The 19,941-nt window shown below is 39.7% G+C and overlaps 1 protein-coding gene across 7 annotated transcripts in view; it reads left to right on the forward strand.

The window, feature by feature from the left end:
• ADCY1 (adenylate cyclase 1) overlaps nucleotides 1–19,941 on the forward strand; it is a 451,138-nt gene that overhangs the window by 292,758 nt on the left and 138,439 nt on the right. For all 7 annotated transcript variants that reach the window (XM_039353930.1, XM_039353932.1, XM_039353931.1 and 4 more), the window contains exon 6: nucleotides 5,874–6,032. In XM_039353930.1, the coding sequence (XP_039209864.1) occupies nucleotides 5,874–6,032 (159 nt within the window). The remainder of the gene's footprint in view (nucleotides 1–5,873; nucleotides 6,033–19,941) is intronic.

Here is a 19,941-nt window from a genome sequence, read left to right on the forward strand (position 1 = left end):
GTCCCTGAGTGGTTCCTAAGAGGGATAAAAATTCCTTCCAAAATGCAGACGTAAATTGCACCCCCCTGTCAGAGATTATGCGTTGGGGTGCCCCATGCAATCTGTAAATGTGTTGGATGAAAAGTTTTGCTAAGGCTTTTGCAGTGGGAATCTTTTGGCAAGGGATAAAGTGCACCTGTTTGGAAAACACGTCCGTGACCGTCCAGACCACAGTATTCCCATTGCTTTCTGGCAATTCCACTATAAAATCCATGGCTATTTCTCTCCAGGGGGCTGAGGGACTTGCCACTGTTTGCAATAGTCCTGGCACTTTCCCTTGCAACCTCTTTGCCGTGGCACATTTTGGACAACTGGTTATATAACTTTCAATGTCCTTTTTCATGGATGGCCACCAAAATTGCCGTTTAATTAAATGTAAAGTTTTTACAAATCCAAAATGCCCTGCTGATTTTGTGTCATGGCAAAGGTGCATGAAAGTTACTCTTTGAGTTGTTGGTATATATAACTTTTCCCCTACCCAAGGCAACCCGTCTCTCATTGTGTACACATTTTTGTTTTTCTGGAACCATTCATCTGTTTCCAAGCTTTTTCTGAATTCAATCCCAGTTTGGCTGTCCAGTTGTGGTTTTATTTTGGCTTGGGTTCTTGGGGTTACTGGTGCTGCCAGTTGTGACTCTGCCATTATTGGTCTAGAGTCTGTGGTTCGTGCGCTGTTATATTGGGGCATGCGAGATAGAGCATCTGCCAGGAAGTTCTTTCTTCCTGGTAAATGTTTGAGCTTAAATTGGAATTGGTGAAAATGCTAGGACCAGCGGGCTTGTTTGGGATTGAGTTTCCTGGAAGTTTTCAGGGCTTCCAAATTTTTGTGATCAGTCCACACCTGGAAGGGGATTTTGTTGCCTTCCAGGAACTGTCGCCAAGTGAGTAATGCCCAACGTATCCCATAAGCCTCCTTCTCCCATACGGGCCAGCGCTGTTCTGTTTCCGTGAGTTTCTTGGATGTATATGCACAGGGTTGCAATACTGCATCATCATTTTCTTGTAATAGCACAGCCCCCACTGCCACATCACTTTCATCTGCCTGTATTACGAAGGGCTTGTCCATGTCTGGGTGCCTTAGTATTGGTTCGGCAGAAAAAAGTCTCTTTAGTCTCTCAAACGCTGCTTGGCACTCCATTGTCCATGTTAGTGGCTGGCTATGTTTTACTGAGGATGTTCCCTTCGTTTTTAGTAAGTTGGTGAGGGGCAAGGCTATCTGTGCAAATGAGGGGATGAATTGGCGGTAAAAATTTGCAAAGCCCAGGAAACTTTGTAGTTGCTTTCTTGTGCGGGGTGGTGCCCATTCTAATACTGCTCTGACCTTCTCTGGGTCCATTTCAATGCCCTGTGGGGTTATGCGATAGCCTAGGTAGTCTATCCTTTCCTGGTGGAATTCGCATTTTGAGAGTTTGGCATATAGGTGAGCGGCTCGCAGCTTCTTTAAAACCGCTCTGACAAGTTTGACGTGTTCTTCTTTTGTTTCAGTACAAAATATTAAAAGTATAAGTACCGACTGGGTGAGATCTGGCTTAAAAACAGTAATTGAGAGGGACCTTGGAGTCCTAGTAAATGATCACTTGACTATGAGCCAGTAGTATGCAGCAGCAGCCTAAAAAGCTAATACAATCCTGGATTGTATAAACAGAGGCATAGAATCAAGATCATGCAAAGTATTAGTACTACTTTATAAACCCTAGTAAGACCACACTAGAATATTGCAGCCAATTTTGGTCACCATATTATAAAAAAGATGTTGAGAGTTTGGAAAAAAATTAGAGAAGAGCAACTAAGATGATCCAAAGCTGGAGACTAAAACATATGAAGAACAGCTGCAGGATTTGGATTTGGCTAGTCTAAAGAAAAATAAATAAATAAGGGAGACATAATAGCAGTATTCCAGTATTTTAGGGGCTGCCACAAAGAAGAAGGGGCCACATTATTCTCCAAAGCACCAGAGGGCAGACAAGAAACGATAGTTGGAAACTGACCAAAGAGAGAAGCAACATGAAATTAAGGAGAAATTTCCTGACAGGGAGGACAATTAACCAGTAGAACAACTTGCCTCCAGAAATCGTGGGTGCTCCATACTGGAGATTTTTAAGAAGAGACTAGACTAGTGATGGCAAATCTTTTAGAGACCGAGTGCCCAAACTGCAACCCAAAACCCACTTATGTATCGCCGGATGCCGGGTGGGCATGGCCTACTGGGTGGGCATAGCTACAGTGGGCATGGCCAGCTCGATTTTGCTCCTGGAGAACGATGCCTATGGAGGCTGTGCAGGAGAGAGGGGGAGATCCAGAGGTCTCTGGTGGGTGGGGCAGTGGGCAGGAGGGCGTGTTGCTCAACTGATAGCTGGGGAAGGGGAAAAACGCTGCCTTTTCACAAAAGCAGGATGAAAACTCTCCCCCACTCCCCCGCACTCATCCCGGGACAGCTGCCAACATCCGGCGCTCTCCAGTCCGTTGATAACTAGCCAGGCATGCCGAGCTCGGGCCTCGGGCAGATGGAGGCCACAGGGGAGCGAGAGCTGTGGCTGCCTGGCTCCTCTGCCTGAGAACCCATACAGGGAGAGACACCTCCTGGCTCAATACACCACAGTCTGCCCACAGAAGGAGATGGAGGATGGAGGAAGAGGGCTGGCTGGTGCCAGGCTGGTGCCGGGTGCAGCGCTGCCCACGGGGGAATCTGACCAGCCCCAGCCTGGAGGAGGGAGAGGCCAAAGGAGCCCAAAGGGAAGCAGGCATGATGTTCAGTCATAGCCGCTTTCCACCCTCCCCCGTGCTCCCACAGAAGGCCTGGCTGGCTTCAGTGTCACCTGGACAGGCCTGGTCGTGCATCTGCCCAGTGGCACTGGTGGGCCTGGCCTTCCTTCCTTCCTTCCTTCCTTCCTTCCTTCCTTCCTTCCTTCCTTCCTTCCTTCCTTCCTTCCATCCTTCCTTCCTTCCTTCCTTCTTTCCTTCCTTCTCCCCCTCCTTCCTTTCTCTCTCTCTCTCTCTCTCTCTCTCTCTCTCTCCTTTTCTCCAAACTCCTATCCTCCTTTCCCCACTAGCCTTCTGCAAAGTGCAAACAGATGCCGCGTCCTACTTGTCTTCTCCAAACTCACGTCTACTATCACTTCCAAAGGCTGTCTGCTCGTTCACTCGTTCTCTCGCTGCACTCCCGCCAAAATCTGTTCTTTTTATTCTGGTTTCCCTCTCCTTGTCCAACTGTTCCCGCAAGAGCACTGCTGAATTCGATTTCCTTGTCCTCTCCAGTTCCCACTAGTCAGGGGCACATGGAGAGGGGGAGGGGAGTATCCCTCTGGCGCGCGTGCCGACAAAAAGAGCTCTGCGTGCCACGTTTGGCACATGTGCCATAGGTTCGCCACCACAGGACTAGACAGTCACCTGTCTGAAATGGTATAAGTTCTCCTGCTTTAGGAGGGGGCTGGACTAGAAAACCCAAGGTCCCTTCCACCTTTAATCTATTCTAAAGCTAAGAAATATTTGAAATGTAATGCATTTCATTGTTTTGCTATAAACACTACATACTTATGTATTTATTTTATTCATCACATTTTGGAACTATCCATCTTTCTCACAGAGGGAATCTGGGCAGTGTACAATAAAATAATAAAGCATGAAAAGAGTGCATAAAAATTAAAATTTCAAAACAGGCAAGAATCATTAAAATGACTTAAAAATCAATTGAAAAGCGAAAGGAGGGCTTTCAGGGCACTAACCATTCCTATGGCTGCATGCTCCTCTGTATTCCTTAAGCAAGGCTACAGAGCCATGTTTTGGAAGGCTAGGAGAGTTGAGGTTTGTCTTGCATCCAAGGGAAGAAACAATCCACAGGGTGGGGGCAACATCAGAAAAGGATCTCTTCCTAGATCCCACTTGTCAGAGTCCTTTATCTGTCAGGGTCTGCAACATATTTTCCCTGCGTGACCAGGTGGGTTAGGTTGATGTAATGGGATGAAGTTCACAGAGCAAAGGTGTTACATGTGCCATTTTTTGGGGTGCCCCAAATTGCCCACATAGTCACATTCTGTACCAGCTGAAGTTTCTGAATGCTTTTCAAGGGTAGCCCCATGTAGAGCTCATTCCAATAGTCTAAATGGGAGATGACTACCATATAAATGACCAAATAGAAGGCCTCCCTATTCAGGAAAGAATGTAACCATCACACAGTATCAAGGTAAGCAAAGGACCTCCTAGCCATGGCTTCCACCTGCTCTTTATGAGCCCAAGAGTACCTCAGATTATGCTTCAACTCTGTCTGGGAGAGTACAAGCCCATCTAAGACCAAAGATGAAAAACTTCTGGGTACAGAAGGGTTCACCCATAGCCACTTCATTTTACCAGGATTCAACTGAAGTCTATTGTTCCCATCCAGGCCCGCACAGCTTCTGACAATGCAAAATAACATCCATAGCATCCCTCACTTCACTTGGAATGAAAATATATAACTGGGCTTCATTAGCATATTGGTGATACCTCAACCTATGGTCACAATTGATTTCTTCCAGTAGTTTCATGTAGATGTTAAAAAGGAATGGGGAAATACCAAGTCCTGTGTCACCCCACAAAGCAGGTGTCTGAACTGGACCACCTGTTGCCTATCAATAGTGATTGAGACTGGTCTTAAAGAAGGAGGTGAGGCAGCACAAAACTTCCAACTTCCTAAGTTAGCCAAAAAGGATAACATGGCTGATAATATCAAAAGGCAGAAAGGTCAAGAAGAGAAAGGATGAGTGTACTACTTCCATCCTGCTTCCACCAGTTGTTTTCTAGATTGGCTTTACTGTAAATACACCTGATACAATGAGCGGTGTTATCAGATCCTCTTCATCATAGTCTTGTATTTCTTTCTTAATCTAATTTTTAACTAATTTGTTTAATATGGGTAATCCTTGACTTATAACTGGTTGCTTAGTGACCGTTTAAAGTTACAGTGGACCTCCAGAAAGGTATTTAAAACCTGGTTTCAAAATTCTGACACTGCTCTGCCCTCCCCAAGTCATGTGACTGTATTTTGAACACTTGACATCCAGCCCACATTTTGAGCCATTTGCAGTGCCTATAGTTATTTGATTATAATATGCAATAGTTATGCTGGAAACCAGCACTTACTTCCAGTTTATATTAAGAACTGACCCATAGCGAACAATAGCTTCATTTAACGTCCACATTTGTTTAATGACCACCAAAAAAAGTCATAAAATCAAATCTGGTCACATGATAATCTGCTTTACAACCCTGACAATTTAAAACTGTAATTGCCAGGCTTACTTACAGTTTTAATTCAAGGAGTGCTCATACCATAGAATATATAGAATATATATGAATGGCTTATCTTTTTAATTAGTGCAATGAAATCTCTTCACTAGGCCACAGGGCATGGCTGAGGAAAATTCTAATCTTTTCAAGCAAAATTGACATTGTTCCAGATTTAAGAATTTAATCTTATACCGAATTCTTTATATAATGTCTGCATATATCACTTGATCTAATAGAGCTTCATTAATGTTATCAATAAAATTTTCAATATTATTTTTGGGTTTTCACCCACACACCTGATTAAGTATTTTCCCATGTAACAGCCTGTGGAGTCCTAGGGTTACAGTGTCATTCAGAACTGCATGATTGCTATTGCTAAGCAATGTGGTCACATGACCTTAGGTTTTATGACTAAGAATTACTTAATAATGGAAATTCTGGTCCCAATTGCCATTATAACCCAAGTGGTATCTGTAATAACAACACTGAAGTTTTTAAACCTTTGATTTCATGAAAGAAAGGTAGAAAGATAATCTTTTGATAAATAATATTCTGATTTTTGTATATTTCAGGTCAGTAGCTGAAGCCACTGAAGTAGATCTCAATATGAGAGTTGGTTTGCACACTGGAAGAGTTCTTTGTGGAGTTCTGGGTCTTCGTAAATGGCAGTATGATGTTTGGTCAAATGATGTAACTCTTGCTAATGTAATGGAAGCTGGAGGATTGCCTGGGTAAGTCTCAATATGCTTGCCAGTTACTTATTTATGAAGCACAAATAGTATACTGGTGCCACTGATATAAAAAAATACAGTGAAATGCTAGGCATTTCCCTGTATTTTCAGAGCATTATGATACTTTAATGTGTATTACTTTTGTGTCAGGGTCAAGTCAGATAATATGGGTTCTCTAAGGTCCATGGTGTTGTCTGAATTGGTTGTTGTTGTTTTTTTTGCATCAAGGACTCCACAGTTCAATCCTGAACTACAAGTAGTCTTTTCTAACAATTTATGGGTTTGCTCAATTAGCATTTACTTTTTATTCTAGGGCACCTTCTCACTTTTAAAATTATAGACCCCCCCCCAGTTTTTCTTTATATGAAACAATTTATTGTTTATCAATATTTATTGCATTAAAAATAAAACTGATGCACGTAGAATGTTTATTCAATCATTAAAAGATAACATTAGGTATTAGATGTTAACATAAATATTTTTCATGAAAAATATATATTTTAACAACAACAATAAAAATCTATGATTTCTATTAAGTGACATTGTTTTAAATTTTGCAAATAACTCATCAATAAAACTCTGAGAGGGTCTTGGGGTGACCCAGGGTTCCTTGGACCAAATTTAAGCAACACTGGTTTAGATGAATAAGTGAATTAGTCAAACAGATTTATAAATCACAGTTTATTCCCTGACATGTAAAGTAGGCCACTGAGGTCTACATACACACTCAAATACACACAAATATACATAGACACCATGAGAAGACTAAACTATAGCTTGATGCAGTGTGTGAAAGACTTTTGACTACATCTTAAAGGTTTATTGACAGTTGAAAAGTGACATGAGTAATAGGACAGCTAGGCCTTTGCATTCCATCAAAATCATCTCCCTCCATTTAAAAGAAAAAAAAAGAGCTTGCAATGGCAAATGTTTTCATTTGATATCCCTACGTTAACTTCTAATAGATTAGACCAGTGGTTCTCAACCTGTGGGTTGGGACCCCATTTGGGATTGAACGACCATTTCATGGGGGTCGCCAAATAACGCAGTCCGCCATTTTTTCCCCCTTTTCCTTAGCTGTGCTACTCCCTTTTATTCTATTGGCTTTTGAAAGCCAATAGAATAGACTCTCTTCAATAGAGTCTAATTCTATTGGCTTTCAAAAGCCAATAGGAATTGTCCAGGCTGTCTCTGCCCTGCTGAGCCCGCCAAAAGTCCCATTCTGCAAACGGTGCTGCAAGTTGTCTGCAGCGAAGGTGAGCTGTCTGGAAGTTTCCACCCCTCCCTGCTGAGCAACTACTAAAAATGTAAGTAAAAGAGGGCCAGGGGTGGGAGGTGGGAGGCCGGCAGGTGCAGGGAGGGTTGCTGGTGCGCATTAGGCCTGGCGGGTGCCTTACCTCCCTTGGGTTGGGCCAGCTGGTGTCCCAGCCGATGGTCGGCCTGCGCCGTCTCTGCCGCTTGCCAGTTATGCCTCAGCTGGCGCAGGGGGCAGCACCACGCATGCGTAGCACTCCCGGGCAGGGAAAGTCCTCGACTTACGACCGGATGGGTAGTCCTCGACTTACAACCAGTTGGGGGTCGCGGCATTAAAAAGGTTGAGAACCACTGGATTAGACAGATAATGATAAATAGATAATGATAGGTGTGTGTGTGTGTGTGTACAAACACACACACACACGCACACAAACATATAATTAGAGAAAGATACATGCATAGATATATATAGTTTTTTCTCTTAGTATAAAATACAAATTGAAAGGAACAGGGGACAAACTGAGGAAAGGGGAAAAGAAATAAAAAAGAAAAAATAACATTGACTTCCAACTTTTTATAGAACAGTAGGATACATAGAAAGTGATAATATCAGTTTTTTAGTTATGCCAAATAACAGCCATTGGTTATTCTATAACAAGAACCCACTTGCCTTCATACATAACCCATTTGGATTGTCAAAATCCAAAATCAAAGTTTCATATTTTCTTTCATGCATAAAGTCCAGAAGTTTATAGCAGAGGGTTCCATTTTTTTTCCAATTCTTTATCTAATAGTCATAAAATAAAAGTTTCCAGTTTCCATTGTAAATCCATTTTTTAAATTAAACTATGGATCTCTACACAATATTTCTTTGCCTTGCCACATGTCCATGACATATGGTAAAGGTACCCTCCTTACATTTTCATTTCCAACAAATAGTTGAAATGCCCTTATACATCTTTAATAATTTATTTGGTGTCAAATCCATCAGTACATCATTTTGTAGAACTTCTCTCCAAGATTATAGCTCAATGTGAATTTCAGTCCTTTAGTCCAAAGTTCCCCAACCTTTCTGGCTTTGCAGACTTGCAGGGGTGGGGGGAGAAGGGATGGTTCCATGCAGGTGGCCAGCATTTGTGCGCAGCTCCATTTGCATGAATGGTGTGCACACATGCCCACCACTCCCACAAATGGAGTGTGTGTGCACGAACTTGCCCACTACTAGCACAAGTGAGATTGTACATGTGCTCTCTCGCATACCATTTTCACAGCCCAGTTGTAAACAGCTCATAGCCCACTGTTTGAGGACCCCTGCTTTAGTCCACATATTTTTCCATTGGCCTAATATTATATTATAATATATGACTTCTAACAAATCATACAGTGTTTAAGACATATTCACTTTCTAGGTTTAATTGTAACAGCATTTTAGAAACTTTGCTGTAAGAAGTTCATCATTGATACAGAATATCATTTTTAGCAACTTCAAAATCACATTATATTAAATTTTATTCTTTTTATTAGTTTATAATATAAAATACAAAAATACAAAAGCAAATAATAGGAAAAATAGGGGAGGAAATAGGGAAAAGTGTAGAAAAGCAGGGAAAAATTAAAGGCATTGACTCTCTTTTGTGCAGTAGAATAAGGTAGTAACATCAAATCTCAACTTTTTACTTTTACCTAATAGTATAAACTAGCCATTTCTATAACAACAGTTCTATCTAATCAGTAAAACACAAAATCAAAGTTTCATTTTTTTTCTACCTCAAGCACCAAGTCCAGAAGTGGTTTTCACGTAGAAACAAAAATAATTATGTTTTTTTCTTTATAGAGTAGTCAATTTAGCCATCTCTACAAACTCCTTCAGCTTTTGCAACCATTCATCCATTGTGGGGATTGAAGTGTCCTTCCATTTTTATGCATAAAGTAACATCAAAGTTCCATAATTTTTTTCCAAGTCTTTTTCCATTAAACTCCAAAGAAAAGTTTCTGGTTTTATCTTTATATTCACTTTAAATATCTTATGTATTAGAATATGAATCTTACTCTAATATTTCTTTGCTTTATTACATCTCCACCATAAATGATAGAAAGTGTCTTCTTTATGTTTGCATTTCCAGCATTCATTTGAAATACCTTTATACATTCTTGATAAGTTAAATGATTCATCATCTTATAAAAATTTTCTTTTAAATTGTAATTTAATGTACATTAAATTAACTGCAGGCTTTTGCTGACAGCTGGCTGACTGCAGTTTGGCAGTTTGATTCTCACTGGCTCAAGGTTGACTCAGCCTTCCATCCTTCCGAGGTCGGTAAAATGAGGATCCAGATTGTTGGGAGCAATATGCTGATTCTAAACCACTTAGAGAGAGCGGTAAAGCACTGTTAAGTATAAGTCTTAACTGCTATTGCTATATTCTTCCATTATTCAAGCTTCACATTATATCCAGTGTTCCTTTCCACTGAATCGTACAGTGCTTTACATATTCACTTTCCAAATTCAAATTCAATAACATTTTATAAACTTCAGCAATAATATGTTCATTACTACCACACAATAGGATTACTAATTCATTTTTAACAATGTCAAACCCATAACTCTTTTTAATTTTTTCTTTCATTTGTAAGTATGTAAACCAGTGGGCATGTAAATCACCGGGACAAGTTCTGAAGGAGCTGGCAGATGTTATCTCAGAAGCTTTGTATCATATCTTTAAAAATTCTTGGAGCAATAGGGAATTACCAGAGGATTGAAAAACAGCTGATATGGTTCAATTCTTCAAAAAAGGAAAAAAACTAGATCCAGGAAACTACAGACCAATCAACCTAACATCAATACCTGGGAAGATACTGGAAAAAATAATCAAAAAATAGATCTAGAACATCTAGAAACAAATAAAGTTATAACTAGAAGCCAACATGGGTTTGTTAAAAATAGATCATGCCAAACAAATCTTATTTCATTCTTTGACAAATTGACTAAATTAGTAGAACAGCGAAACGTTATGGACATAGGCTAGCATATTTAGACTTCAGCAAGGCATTTGACAAAGTAGACCATAATCTACTTCTCGGTAAGCTAGAAAAATGTGGGATAGACAGCATCGCCACCAGATGGATTTGTAACTGGCTGACAAACCATACTCATTGATAATCCTTGGTTGTATAAACAGAGGCACAGAATAAAATCGTGAAGTATTAGTACTACTTTATAAAGCCTTAGTAAGATCACACCTGGAATACTGCATCCAGTTTTGGTCACCACATTACACGAAAGATGTTGAGACTTTTGACAAATTATAAAGAAGAGTGCTAAGATGATTAAAGGCTGGAAGACTAAAACATATGAAGAATGGTTGCAAGATTTCAGTTTGGCTAATCTAGGGAAAAGAAGAAATAGGGGTGACATGATAGCAGTATTCCAGTATTTGAGAGGCTGCCACAAAGAGGAGGGGGTCAAATTGTTTTCCAAAGCACCAGGGGGTAGGACAAAAAGCAATGGATGGAAGCAAGGAGAGAAGTAACCTGGAATTAAGGAGAAACTTCTTAACAGCGACAATTAACCAATGGAACAGCTTGCCTTCAGATGTGGGTGCTTCATCACTGAGGTTTTTAAGAAGAGACTGGACAGTCACTTGTCTGAAATGGTATAGGATCTCCTGCTTGAGCAGGGGACTGGACTAGAAAACCTTGAAGGTCCCTTCCAGCACTATTCTGATTCTGATTCAGTGGCAAACATTTCCTTCGGATTCTAGCTCTTCCTTAGACTTGAGAATAGGATCACCAAAATTAAAAGATATTATTTTACCATAAGTTCACCAGTCCAGCTTCACCATCATTTCTTTTCCTATGTGGACACGCAAAGAGGCATCTTCATAGAAAACCTTATTTTATAATTATTCCAAACTCTTAGAATGGCATTTCTAACAAACTGGTTATTAAAATCAACATTTACTTTAATCTTGTTATAACCATGCCATCCAAATCTTAATTCATGACCTTCTAAATCAAGTAGCCTCTTATTCTGGAGGTTCATACATTCCTTTAGCCAGACCAAAGAATAAGCATTGAAATACCCAAACTGCCTTTTTCCTTAACATCTTGTAGTAGATTATATCTATTGGGTTTTTTTTCCTTGCCATATAAACATAGAGATATTCATCTGCTCTTGTTTAAATGGAGTATCAGTTGCAAATATTGGTAACGTCTGAAACAAAAAAAGGCATTTTTGGTAAGACATTCATCTTAATTACAGAAATTCTACTCAATAGTGATAAATATAGTTTATCCCATCTTAATAAGTATGTCAACACTGCAAATACTGTATATTCTTGCTTTGACAAAATATGCAAAACTGTCTGGTATTTTGAGAGTTAATGCAGAGTAGAGGAGGGAGGAGGGAAAAGCCCGGGAAACAGAAAGGAAGTGAATTTTTGCCATCCAAGTTAATTGGAAGATGTGAGTCATGACCCCAAAATAGGGGAGTGGAAATGCGTGGAATGTTATGTGCAAAGGGAAGGGAAGTTCAGATCTTGGCATCCCCATCATGCTATGCTGACACGTCTCTGCTAATAAAGTTTTTTTTAGGTTAAACCATGCCTGAAAATTCTTTGAAGTGTTTCATTAGTCAGACCCATGACATTATGCCAAGATCTACAAATCTTTTAAACTAATTACGAGGTCCTGGACCTCAGTCACTATTCCTAATCTGAAGGAGATAGATGACAAAGATCTGGGGAAGATCTCATTATGTAAGGAGAAAGATGGCTTGAGGCCAGCCCTTCTGCAGCAGCAGCTTCCCCAGGGAGTGGAGCGGCAGCCAGCCAGCCAAGGGAAAAAGAATGTGATGCCCCACCACCTCACAGACCCAATGACTGCTCCATCAAACTGGTGCCAGGAGCCAAACTCCCACGACCAAGAATGTATGCCATTCCCCCCTCGAAATGGAGGAGATGCAGCAATACGTGAACAAAAACCTAGCGAGGGGGTTTATCAAACAGGCCAAATCTACCGTGGGAGCCCCGTGTTGTTCAAAGAGAAAAAGATGGGTCTCTTCATCTCTTCATCTATAAGGGTCTCAACACTGTGAGTGTGGAAAATAAATACCCCCTCCTCCTCCTAAAGGTTTTATTAATCCATCTGTCTAAGGGGGGTGTCTTCACTAAATTAGACCTAAGAGAGGCATATTACCGGGTGAGAATAAAAGAGGGAGACGAGTGGAAAACTGCCTTCAACTGTCTTATGGGGAGCTATAAGTTCAAAGTCATGCCATTTGGACTACAGGGGGTCCCAGCCGCATTTATGCAGTTGATTAATGAGGTCCTACATGATCACTTGTACAAAGGGGTTTTGGTGTATCTTGATGATATCCTGATATACAGCATGAATATGACTGATCACATAAAGCTGGTGAGAGAAGTGTTAAAGAAACCATTGAATGCCAAGCTTTATGCCAAATTGTCGAAATGTGAATTTCACCAGACCCGATTAGACTATCTTTGCTACAGAATTTCCAGTGAAGGTATTGAAATGGATCCAGCCAATGTGAAAGCTATAATTGAATGGCAGCCCCCAAAGACTCGCAAACAACTCCAAAGCTTTCTGGGTTTTGCCAACTTTTATCATCAATTCATCCCCTTTTTTGCCGAGATTGCTTAACTTACACCTCACAGGATCCCCAATCCTGATGACCCTGGAGTAAATAAAATAAAATGAGAGCTCCTCACTGACCAATGGTCCAAAGATAATCAAATCTCCCTAACGTGCAGGGATGGCTTGGCTTAAAAAGGGGGGAAACTATATTTGCCAAAAGCCCTCCATCTTAATGCTCTCAAACACAGCCATGATGTAAAACAGGCTGGACACTTTGGATATTTGAAAACCCTACATCTCACCCACTGACAATTTTGGTGGCCGGGGCTGAAAAGGGATGTGAAAAACTATGTAAAAAGTTGTACTGTATATGCCACAATGAAAAGAATCCCAGGGAAAACCCCTGGGTTACTGCAACCCATGGCAGACCCTTCTCAACCATGGGAAGAAATAGCTAAGGACTTTATAGTAGACTTACCTGAAAGTAGAGGAAATACTGTCATCTGGACTGTGGTAGACCTGTTCTCGAAGCAGGCTCATTTCATTGCCTGCAAAGGACTCCCATCTGCCCAATGACTGACCAAATTGTTCCTGAAACGTATCTACCAGCTGCATGGCGCCCCTAAACGAATAATTTCAGACGGGGGTGCAGTTCACAGCGAAGTTTTCGAGAAGTTTCCTTACATTAATTGGATCATCTCAAGGTTTATCATCTGCTTTTCATCCGGCCACCAATGGGGCCGCAGAAACTACTAACAAAATGGAGCAATATCTTAGATGCTATGTTTCTTGCCAACAGATGAACTGGACTGATCTCCTCCCTTTTGCGGAGGTGGCATACAATAATTCTGTGCACAGCAGCAGTGGCTACACGCCTTTCAGAGTGGCCACAGGAAAAGAGTTCAGCCCAATACCTGAATATCCTCAGTTGCCCTCCGCTTCCCAGACACTTGACCAGTGGGTGAGGGAGTGGGATGAAGTTTGGAGAAACACAAAAACTGCTTTAAAAAAGACTTTTGAAACCTATAAAAAGCAGGCTGATAAAAAGAGGGCTCCCCAAAGAACATTCCAAGTTTGGGAAAAGGTTTATTTGTCAACTAAATATCTACGCCTCAAATTGCCCAGCAAGAAATTGGGAGCAAAATTCTTGGGGCCTTTCCCCATAGTAAGGATCATCAATCCAGTCACTGTAAAACTAAAACTCCCTAGACTTTTAGGAAGAATTCACCCAGTCTTCCATTGCAGCTTGTTGAAACCTTATCAGGGCTCCACTTTAAGACCTCCCCTGAAGAAGGCACCTGGGCCCCTCATAGCTGCTATGAATTGAAACATATTCTTGACTCTAGAATCTTTAAAGGGAAATTGCAATACCTAGTACAATGGAAGGGATACCCGTTATCTGAAGCCACCTGGGTGAAATACAGTGAAGTGAAAGCTGACAGATTGGTCAAAAAGTTTCATGTGAAACATCCCAACAAACCAAAAACTAGTCATTAACATATGCTTTTGTTTACATTACAGGATCTGTAATAAATATACTTTATCCCATCTTAATAAGTATGTCAACGCTGTCCTGTATATTCTTGCTTTGAAAAAATATGCAAAACTGTCTGGTATTTTGAGAGTTAATGCAGAGCAGAGGAGGGAGGAGGGAAAAGCCCGGGAAACAGAAAGGAAGTGAATCTTTGCCCTTCAAGTTAATTGGAAGATGTGAGTCATGACCCCAGAATAGGGGAGGGGAAATGCCTGGAATGATATGTGCAAAAGGAAGGGAAGTTCAGATCTTGGCATCCCCATCATGCCGTGCTGACACGTCTCTGCTAATAAAGGTTTTTTTAGGTTAAACCATGCCTGAAAATTTTTTGAAGTGTTTCATTAGTCAGACCCATGACAAAGTACTTTTTAATGTTATTCCAGAGAGGCACATAATTTTTTTGAAACAGTTTTGTGTTTGTCAATATGATACCCAAATATTTCAGTGTTTTCTCAACCCTAAAACCAGACTTTTTAGTCAATATATCACAATATTGTGAGGTCATTTTATTAATAAGCATTGTTGTTTTCTATTTGTTTATTTTAAAACCTGCTAAAACCTCCAAACTCATTTAATTTCCTCATCACGTATTCTATATTATTTTTGGAGTCTTGCAAGAATATAACCAAATCATCAGCAAATGCCCTAACTTTATAAACCTTCTCAATACTTATAACTGTTATTTTCTCATTTTGCCTGATATTTCTGTTCAAAACTTCCAACTCCAAAATAAACAACAAAGGAGACAAGTACATCCTTGTCTCGTACCCTTTTGAATTTCACATGAATTAGTTAAGTCATCATTAATAACAATTTTTGCTTGCTGTGATATATAAAACAGCTTTGACCCCTTGAATGAAATTCTCTCCAAAGTCCATTTCTTCCAGAACTTTAAACATAAAAGCCCAATTTAGATTGTCAAAGGCCTTCTCTGCATTTAAGAATATTAAAGCTGTATGATTCTCTTTATGGTTTTGTAAATATTCAATAATATTCAAAACAGTCTTCACATTGCCCCTTAACTATCTTTTTGACAGTGATCCAGATCTTTGGGAATATATGTTTAATAAACATTCTTTAATGTTTCTGTCAAAACTGCAGTAAAGAGTTTATAGTCATTCTTTAATAATGAGATTGGTCTGTAATTCTTTATCTTTATAGCATCTTTACCTTCCTTTCGTAGTAAAACAATATTGGCTTCTTTCCACATTTGAAGTATTTTTCCCTCCTGTAATATATCATTCATTATATCCTTCAGTGGCTGAAGATGTTATTTTTGAAGCACTTATAATATTGGCTTGTAGGCCATCTGGACCTGGAGCTTTACCTGATTTCATTTTTTATAGCTTCTGATATTTCAAAGGTAGTTATTGGGTTGTTCAGAAGTTGTCTCTGAGTTTTTGAAAGTTTAGGCAACCGTTATCTTAACAAATATTCATCTATTTTAGACATATCTAACTCCTGCTTTTTATACAATTGGAACAAAAATTATGAAAAGATTTTTTAATAAGCTCATTATTACATTGTTGTCTTAACAAATTTTCTTGATCATTCTCTTTTCCCTTTCGTTTCTTAGTTTATATGCCAGCAATCTTTCTGGCTTATTTGCAAACTCAAAATGTCTTTACTTCACATAATTCAGTTTTATTTCTATTTCTCCAACTGTCCACATAGACAGATGTTGCCATAACAGTTTAATTTGATGTAAAATGTTACAGTTCCTAATGTCTTTTGAAATTTAATTTCTTTCTATCTCATTTCATCCAATATCTTTTGTATCTTTTCCTAGGATTTTTTCTTCTCTAGGCAATTTTATTGTATAAAATAACCCCTCATAACTGCTTTACTAACATCCCAAACAGTCATTAAATTTGTCCCTTTACCTAGATTATTATAAAAATATTCCTTTAATTTTTTATACTTCTTTACAATTCATTTTTCAAAATAGATTCATTTAATCTCCATCTATAACTCAAACTCTTTTTTCTAAATATCAAAAGAACTGGGTTGTGATCAGAAAACAATTTAGGCAAAATGTCAACTTTTAGAATTTTATTTCCAAGGTTTTTTGAAGTCCATATCATATCAATCTTTGAAAAGGGTTTATGTCTTTCTGAAAAAAAAGTATATGCATAGGTCCCACCAGATCTGCATGGACCAGCTCTAGAGCTCTTTTTGTTTGTCTTGTGCTATATTTACTAACTGGGAATACCTTTGACATCGATGCTTTGCATACTGCACAGTCCAAATATGTTTTGCATCCCTTCAAATTCAGCCCTTCTGCAAACTCTTGCATTTGCTGCAAAACTTTAAAGCTTGCATGGCCAAGTCTTCTATGTAGAAGATGAACACATGAATCGTGCTCTGCAACATTCTTAAATATATGGGGAAATTGAACCTTTTGTCCCTGCAATACATATAAATTATCTTCCTTTATGCCTTTTGCACAAATATTCCCATTCCTTTTGATGAGACACTTCCCATTTACAAAAATGATCTCAAAACCTTGTTTGTCTAAATTAGACACACTTAACAAATTATGTTCCATCTCAGGTACACAAAGCACGTTGGTAAACTTTGATTCCAAATATGGAATTTTTATATCACCTCTTCCAATGATTTTTGCTTTCTGGCCATTTGCCAAAGCCACAGTTTCTTGTGCTACTGGAACAAACCTGCAAAATAATTCAGAGTCATTAACAATTGTTTGACTTGCCCCACTATCTATTAGCCACTTGTCTCTGTTGTTGCTATAGCAAACTTTTGCAACACCAAAATGCTCCTTTTACAAATCAGTCCTTTTTCCTTGCACAAATGTCCTTTGCTGAAAATTGTTCCTCTGCAAACAGTTCCTTTTCAGATGTGTCTTTGCTCCATAAATGTAGCAATTCTTTTCTTGCTGAGCTCTTTGCTTGCAAAATGTTTCTTCTTCGGAGACTTGCAGTCTGGACCCCCTCCTCAGGAATTTCACCTCCTCGTGGCTGCTTCTAAAATGGCGCTTTTCTTCCTCATTACGGAAACATGCCTTTAAAGCCACAAAATTTAAGTCTTGCTCTTCTTTACACTCAAATATAGCAGAAACTGTGTCCCAGGTTTTATCTAAACTGTTCAACACCAATAAAACCTTCTGGGACTCAGGGAATTTAATCCCACGTTGTTCTAAGTCCAAAAATAAACTTTGCATTTTATTTAAATGCTGTCCACAGATTCACCTGGTTGCAAACAAGCCCTGTAAAATTTTCTTGACAATTGCACTATATTGCATGCAGAAACATTCACGTGCACAACTCTCAATTTCAACCAAATCTCCTTTGCAGTCTTTAAATTTGCAACATTTAGAAATTGTTCATCATCTAAATTCAAGATGAGATAAGCCATTGCTTGATCATGACTTTTCTGATCAGCAGCTGCAAACACTTGTGGTGGATTTTCTATGATATACCACAGCTCTTTAGCCTTGAGCAAACATTCCATTTTAGCAGCCCATATAATGTAATTCTTCTGGCCCAAACGAGGCACAGAGCTTTCCTTAAATTCCATTGCAGCCATTCTGCTTATTCTGCCTTGTTCTTACACTTTCTAAACACAGGCAATTTCTTCCAGCTTTAAATTACAATGCAGTCCTTAGTAAGCTCTGGGCCCATAACCTGTGAGAGAATTTTAATTTCTCTGTTGGTGAAAAATAAATCAGAAGCTCTCACAGTTGACTGCATTTAGCTGATTCAAATAACCTTTTTATATTCATATCAAAATATTTACAATATTATACATTCTTCTTTACAGCAACATAGGTCAATGAAGACTTCTTATACAGAGATACAGAGACAAAACTGAGACTGGAAATCCAGCTCCTAACTCAATATCTTTTGCACAGACTCAGTAGCACTTTCTTCACATTGGCTGACTGAGTTACCACATGATTCTTCCTGCTCATGAATATTCCAACAAACTTCACCTAATAGAATAGCATATCTTGCCAAATTCTGGTCTCCATTCTCATTATTCCAGCATCCATGCATAATGAGGTTTAGAGATATATTGTGGAATTTGAAAAATTACTTTCAGGAATTTAGACTGGACAAGTTCTAATGGTATGAGATTAGAGGTTGGTCCAAGTTGTGCACCATGTAATAATTGGGTATAATAGGGTACCCAGCCCATGGGCCATAACCTAGTACCAGGCTGCAGCCTGTTTAGAACAAGGCTGTAAAAGTAGTGAGTGAGTGTGCACATGCATGCAGCTCCATTTGTGCAAGTGGCAGACATGCATGCCCACTATTTGTGCAAGTGGAGCTGCATATGCATGCTCATCCACCACTTACACAGAACCATGCCCTCTCCCCCACCTGACCCGCTAATTCACAAAGCCGGAAAGGTTGGGGAACACTAAGCTAGTCTGAGACTTAGCCTCAGAAAAATTGATAGCTGCAGGTATGTAGTAACCTCCACTGACATAATAAAATCTTAAGATAGCTACTCTACTCTTGTGTGCATTTTGTGAAACATAGTTCACATGAGCCCTTTTATGTCCATTAGCCTGAAATATTATTCCCATATATGAGAAGCATTTCAAATTAAGTTGAATATATGTGTCCGAGGATAATGTTGCAGGATCCAATCTGGGCTGATCACCATGACCAAAGGTTTTGTCTTCCAAGCTTTTGGACTCATGCTGGAGCCCATCTTCAGGGAAGAAGATGAGGGCTGGGCAGCACAAGCAAACAACAGCCAATGACTTAATAGCGAGCCATCAACACCTCAATCAACATCTAAAAAGCCACATACAACAGGCAGCTGTCAAGGTTCTGACTGATGATTCCAACAAAGCAAGCACAGCTTGGACATCCCAATTTCTAATGCAAAACTTTATTGAGTACAACATATGGGCACCAATGAATAAAAAAAATCAGCTCTGGCAATTTGGCACCAGAAAGATAATTAAAAGAATAAAACCTTCTCTCCCCTTTCTGACAGTTGAGGTGACATTGTCCAACTTCAGGCAGTTGTTATGAGAAGAAAGTCTCTGCTTGCCATAACATCTCTTCTGCAACCTTACTTCCCATATGGATAAAAGCCACCTGTGCATTCCATATGCTCTCCTCCCCCCTTGTAACTCTTAGCAAGCTAGAAGTGGGATGCCTGTCCTACTGCAAGCAATCTTCATAGCTTGACAGGCTGGACGCCTAGAAACTGGAAGAAACATGAAAAACACTTACCATACATTAGTTCTCTTGTAAGGGTCCCGGCTTCTGGGGATATCTCCTATGGAACTTTTCTACTGAGCAATCCGCCTTAACATTATGGGCCTTTGTCCATCTAGTCTCTGAGATTGGATAACCTCTCCACTGGACTTCCCCTTCTGGATCCTCGAATCTAGGACCTGTTTACTTCATAGTTTGTTTCCTCCCCCCCCCATTATCGGGCTGGGGCTTCTTTCTGAAGTAGTCTCATCCTGGTGCCCTGAAAAGGTTTCAGCAGGCTGCCACGGAATACCAGTTATACTTTACCCAATATTCTGGGCAGC

Source organism: Crotalus tigris, unplaced genomic scaffold (assembly GCF_016545835.1).
Source record: "Crotalus tigris isolate CLP2741 ecotype Arizona unplaced genomic scaffold, ASM1654583v1 scf7180000018540.1288718, whole genome shotgun sequence".
In the NCBI taxonomy this organism is placed as follows: Eukaryota; Metazoa; Chordata; class Lepidosauria; order Squamata; family Viperidae; genus Crotalus; species Crotalus tigris.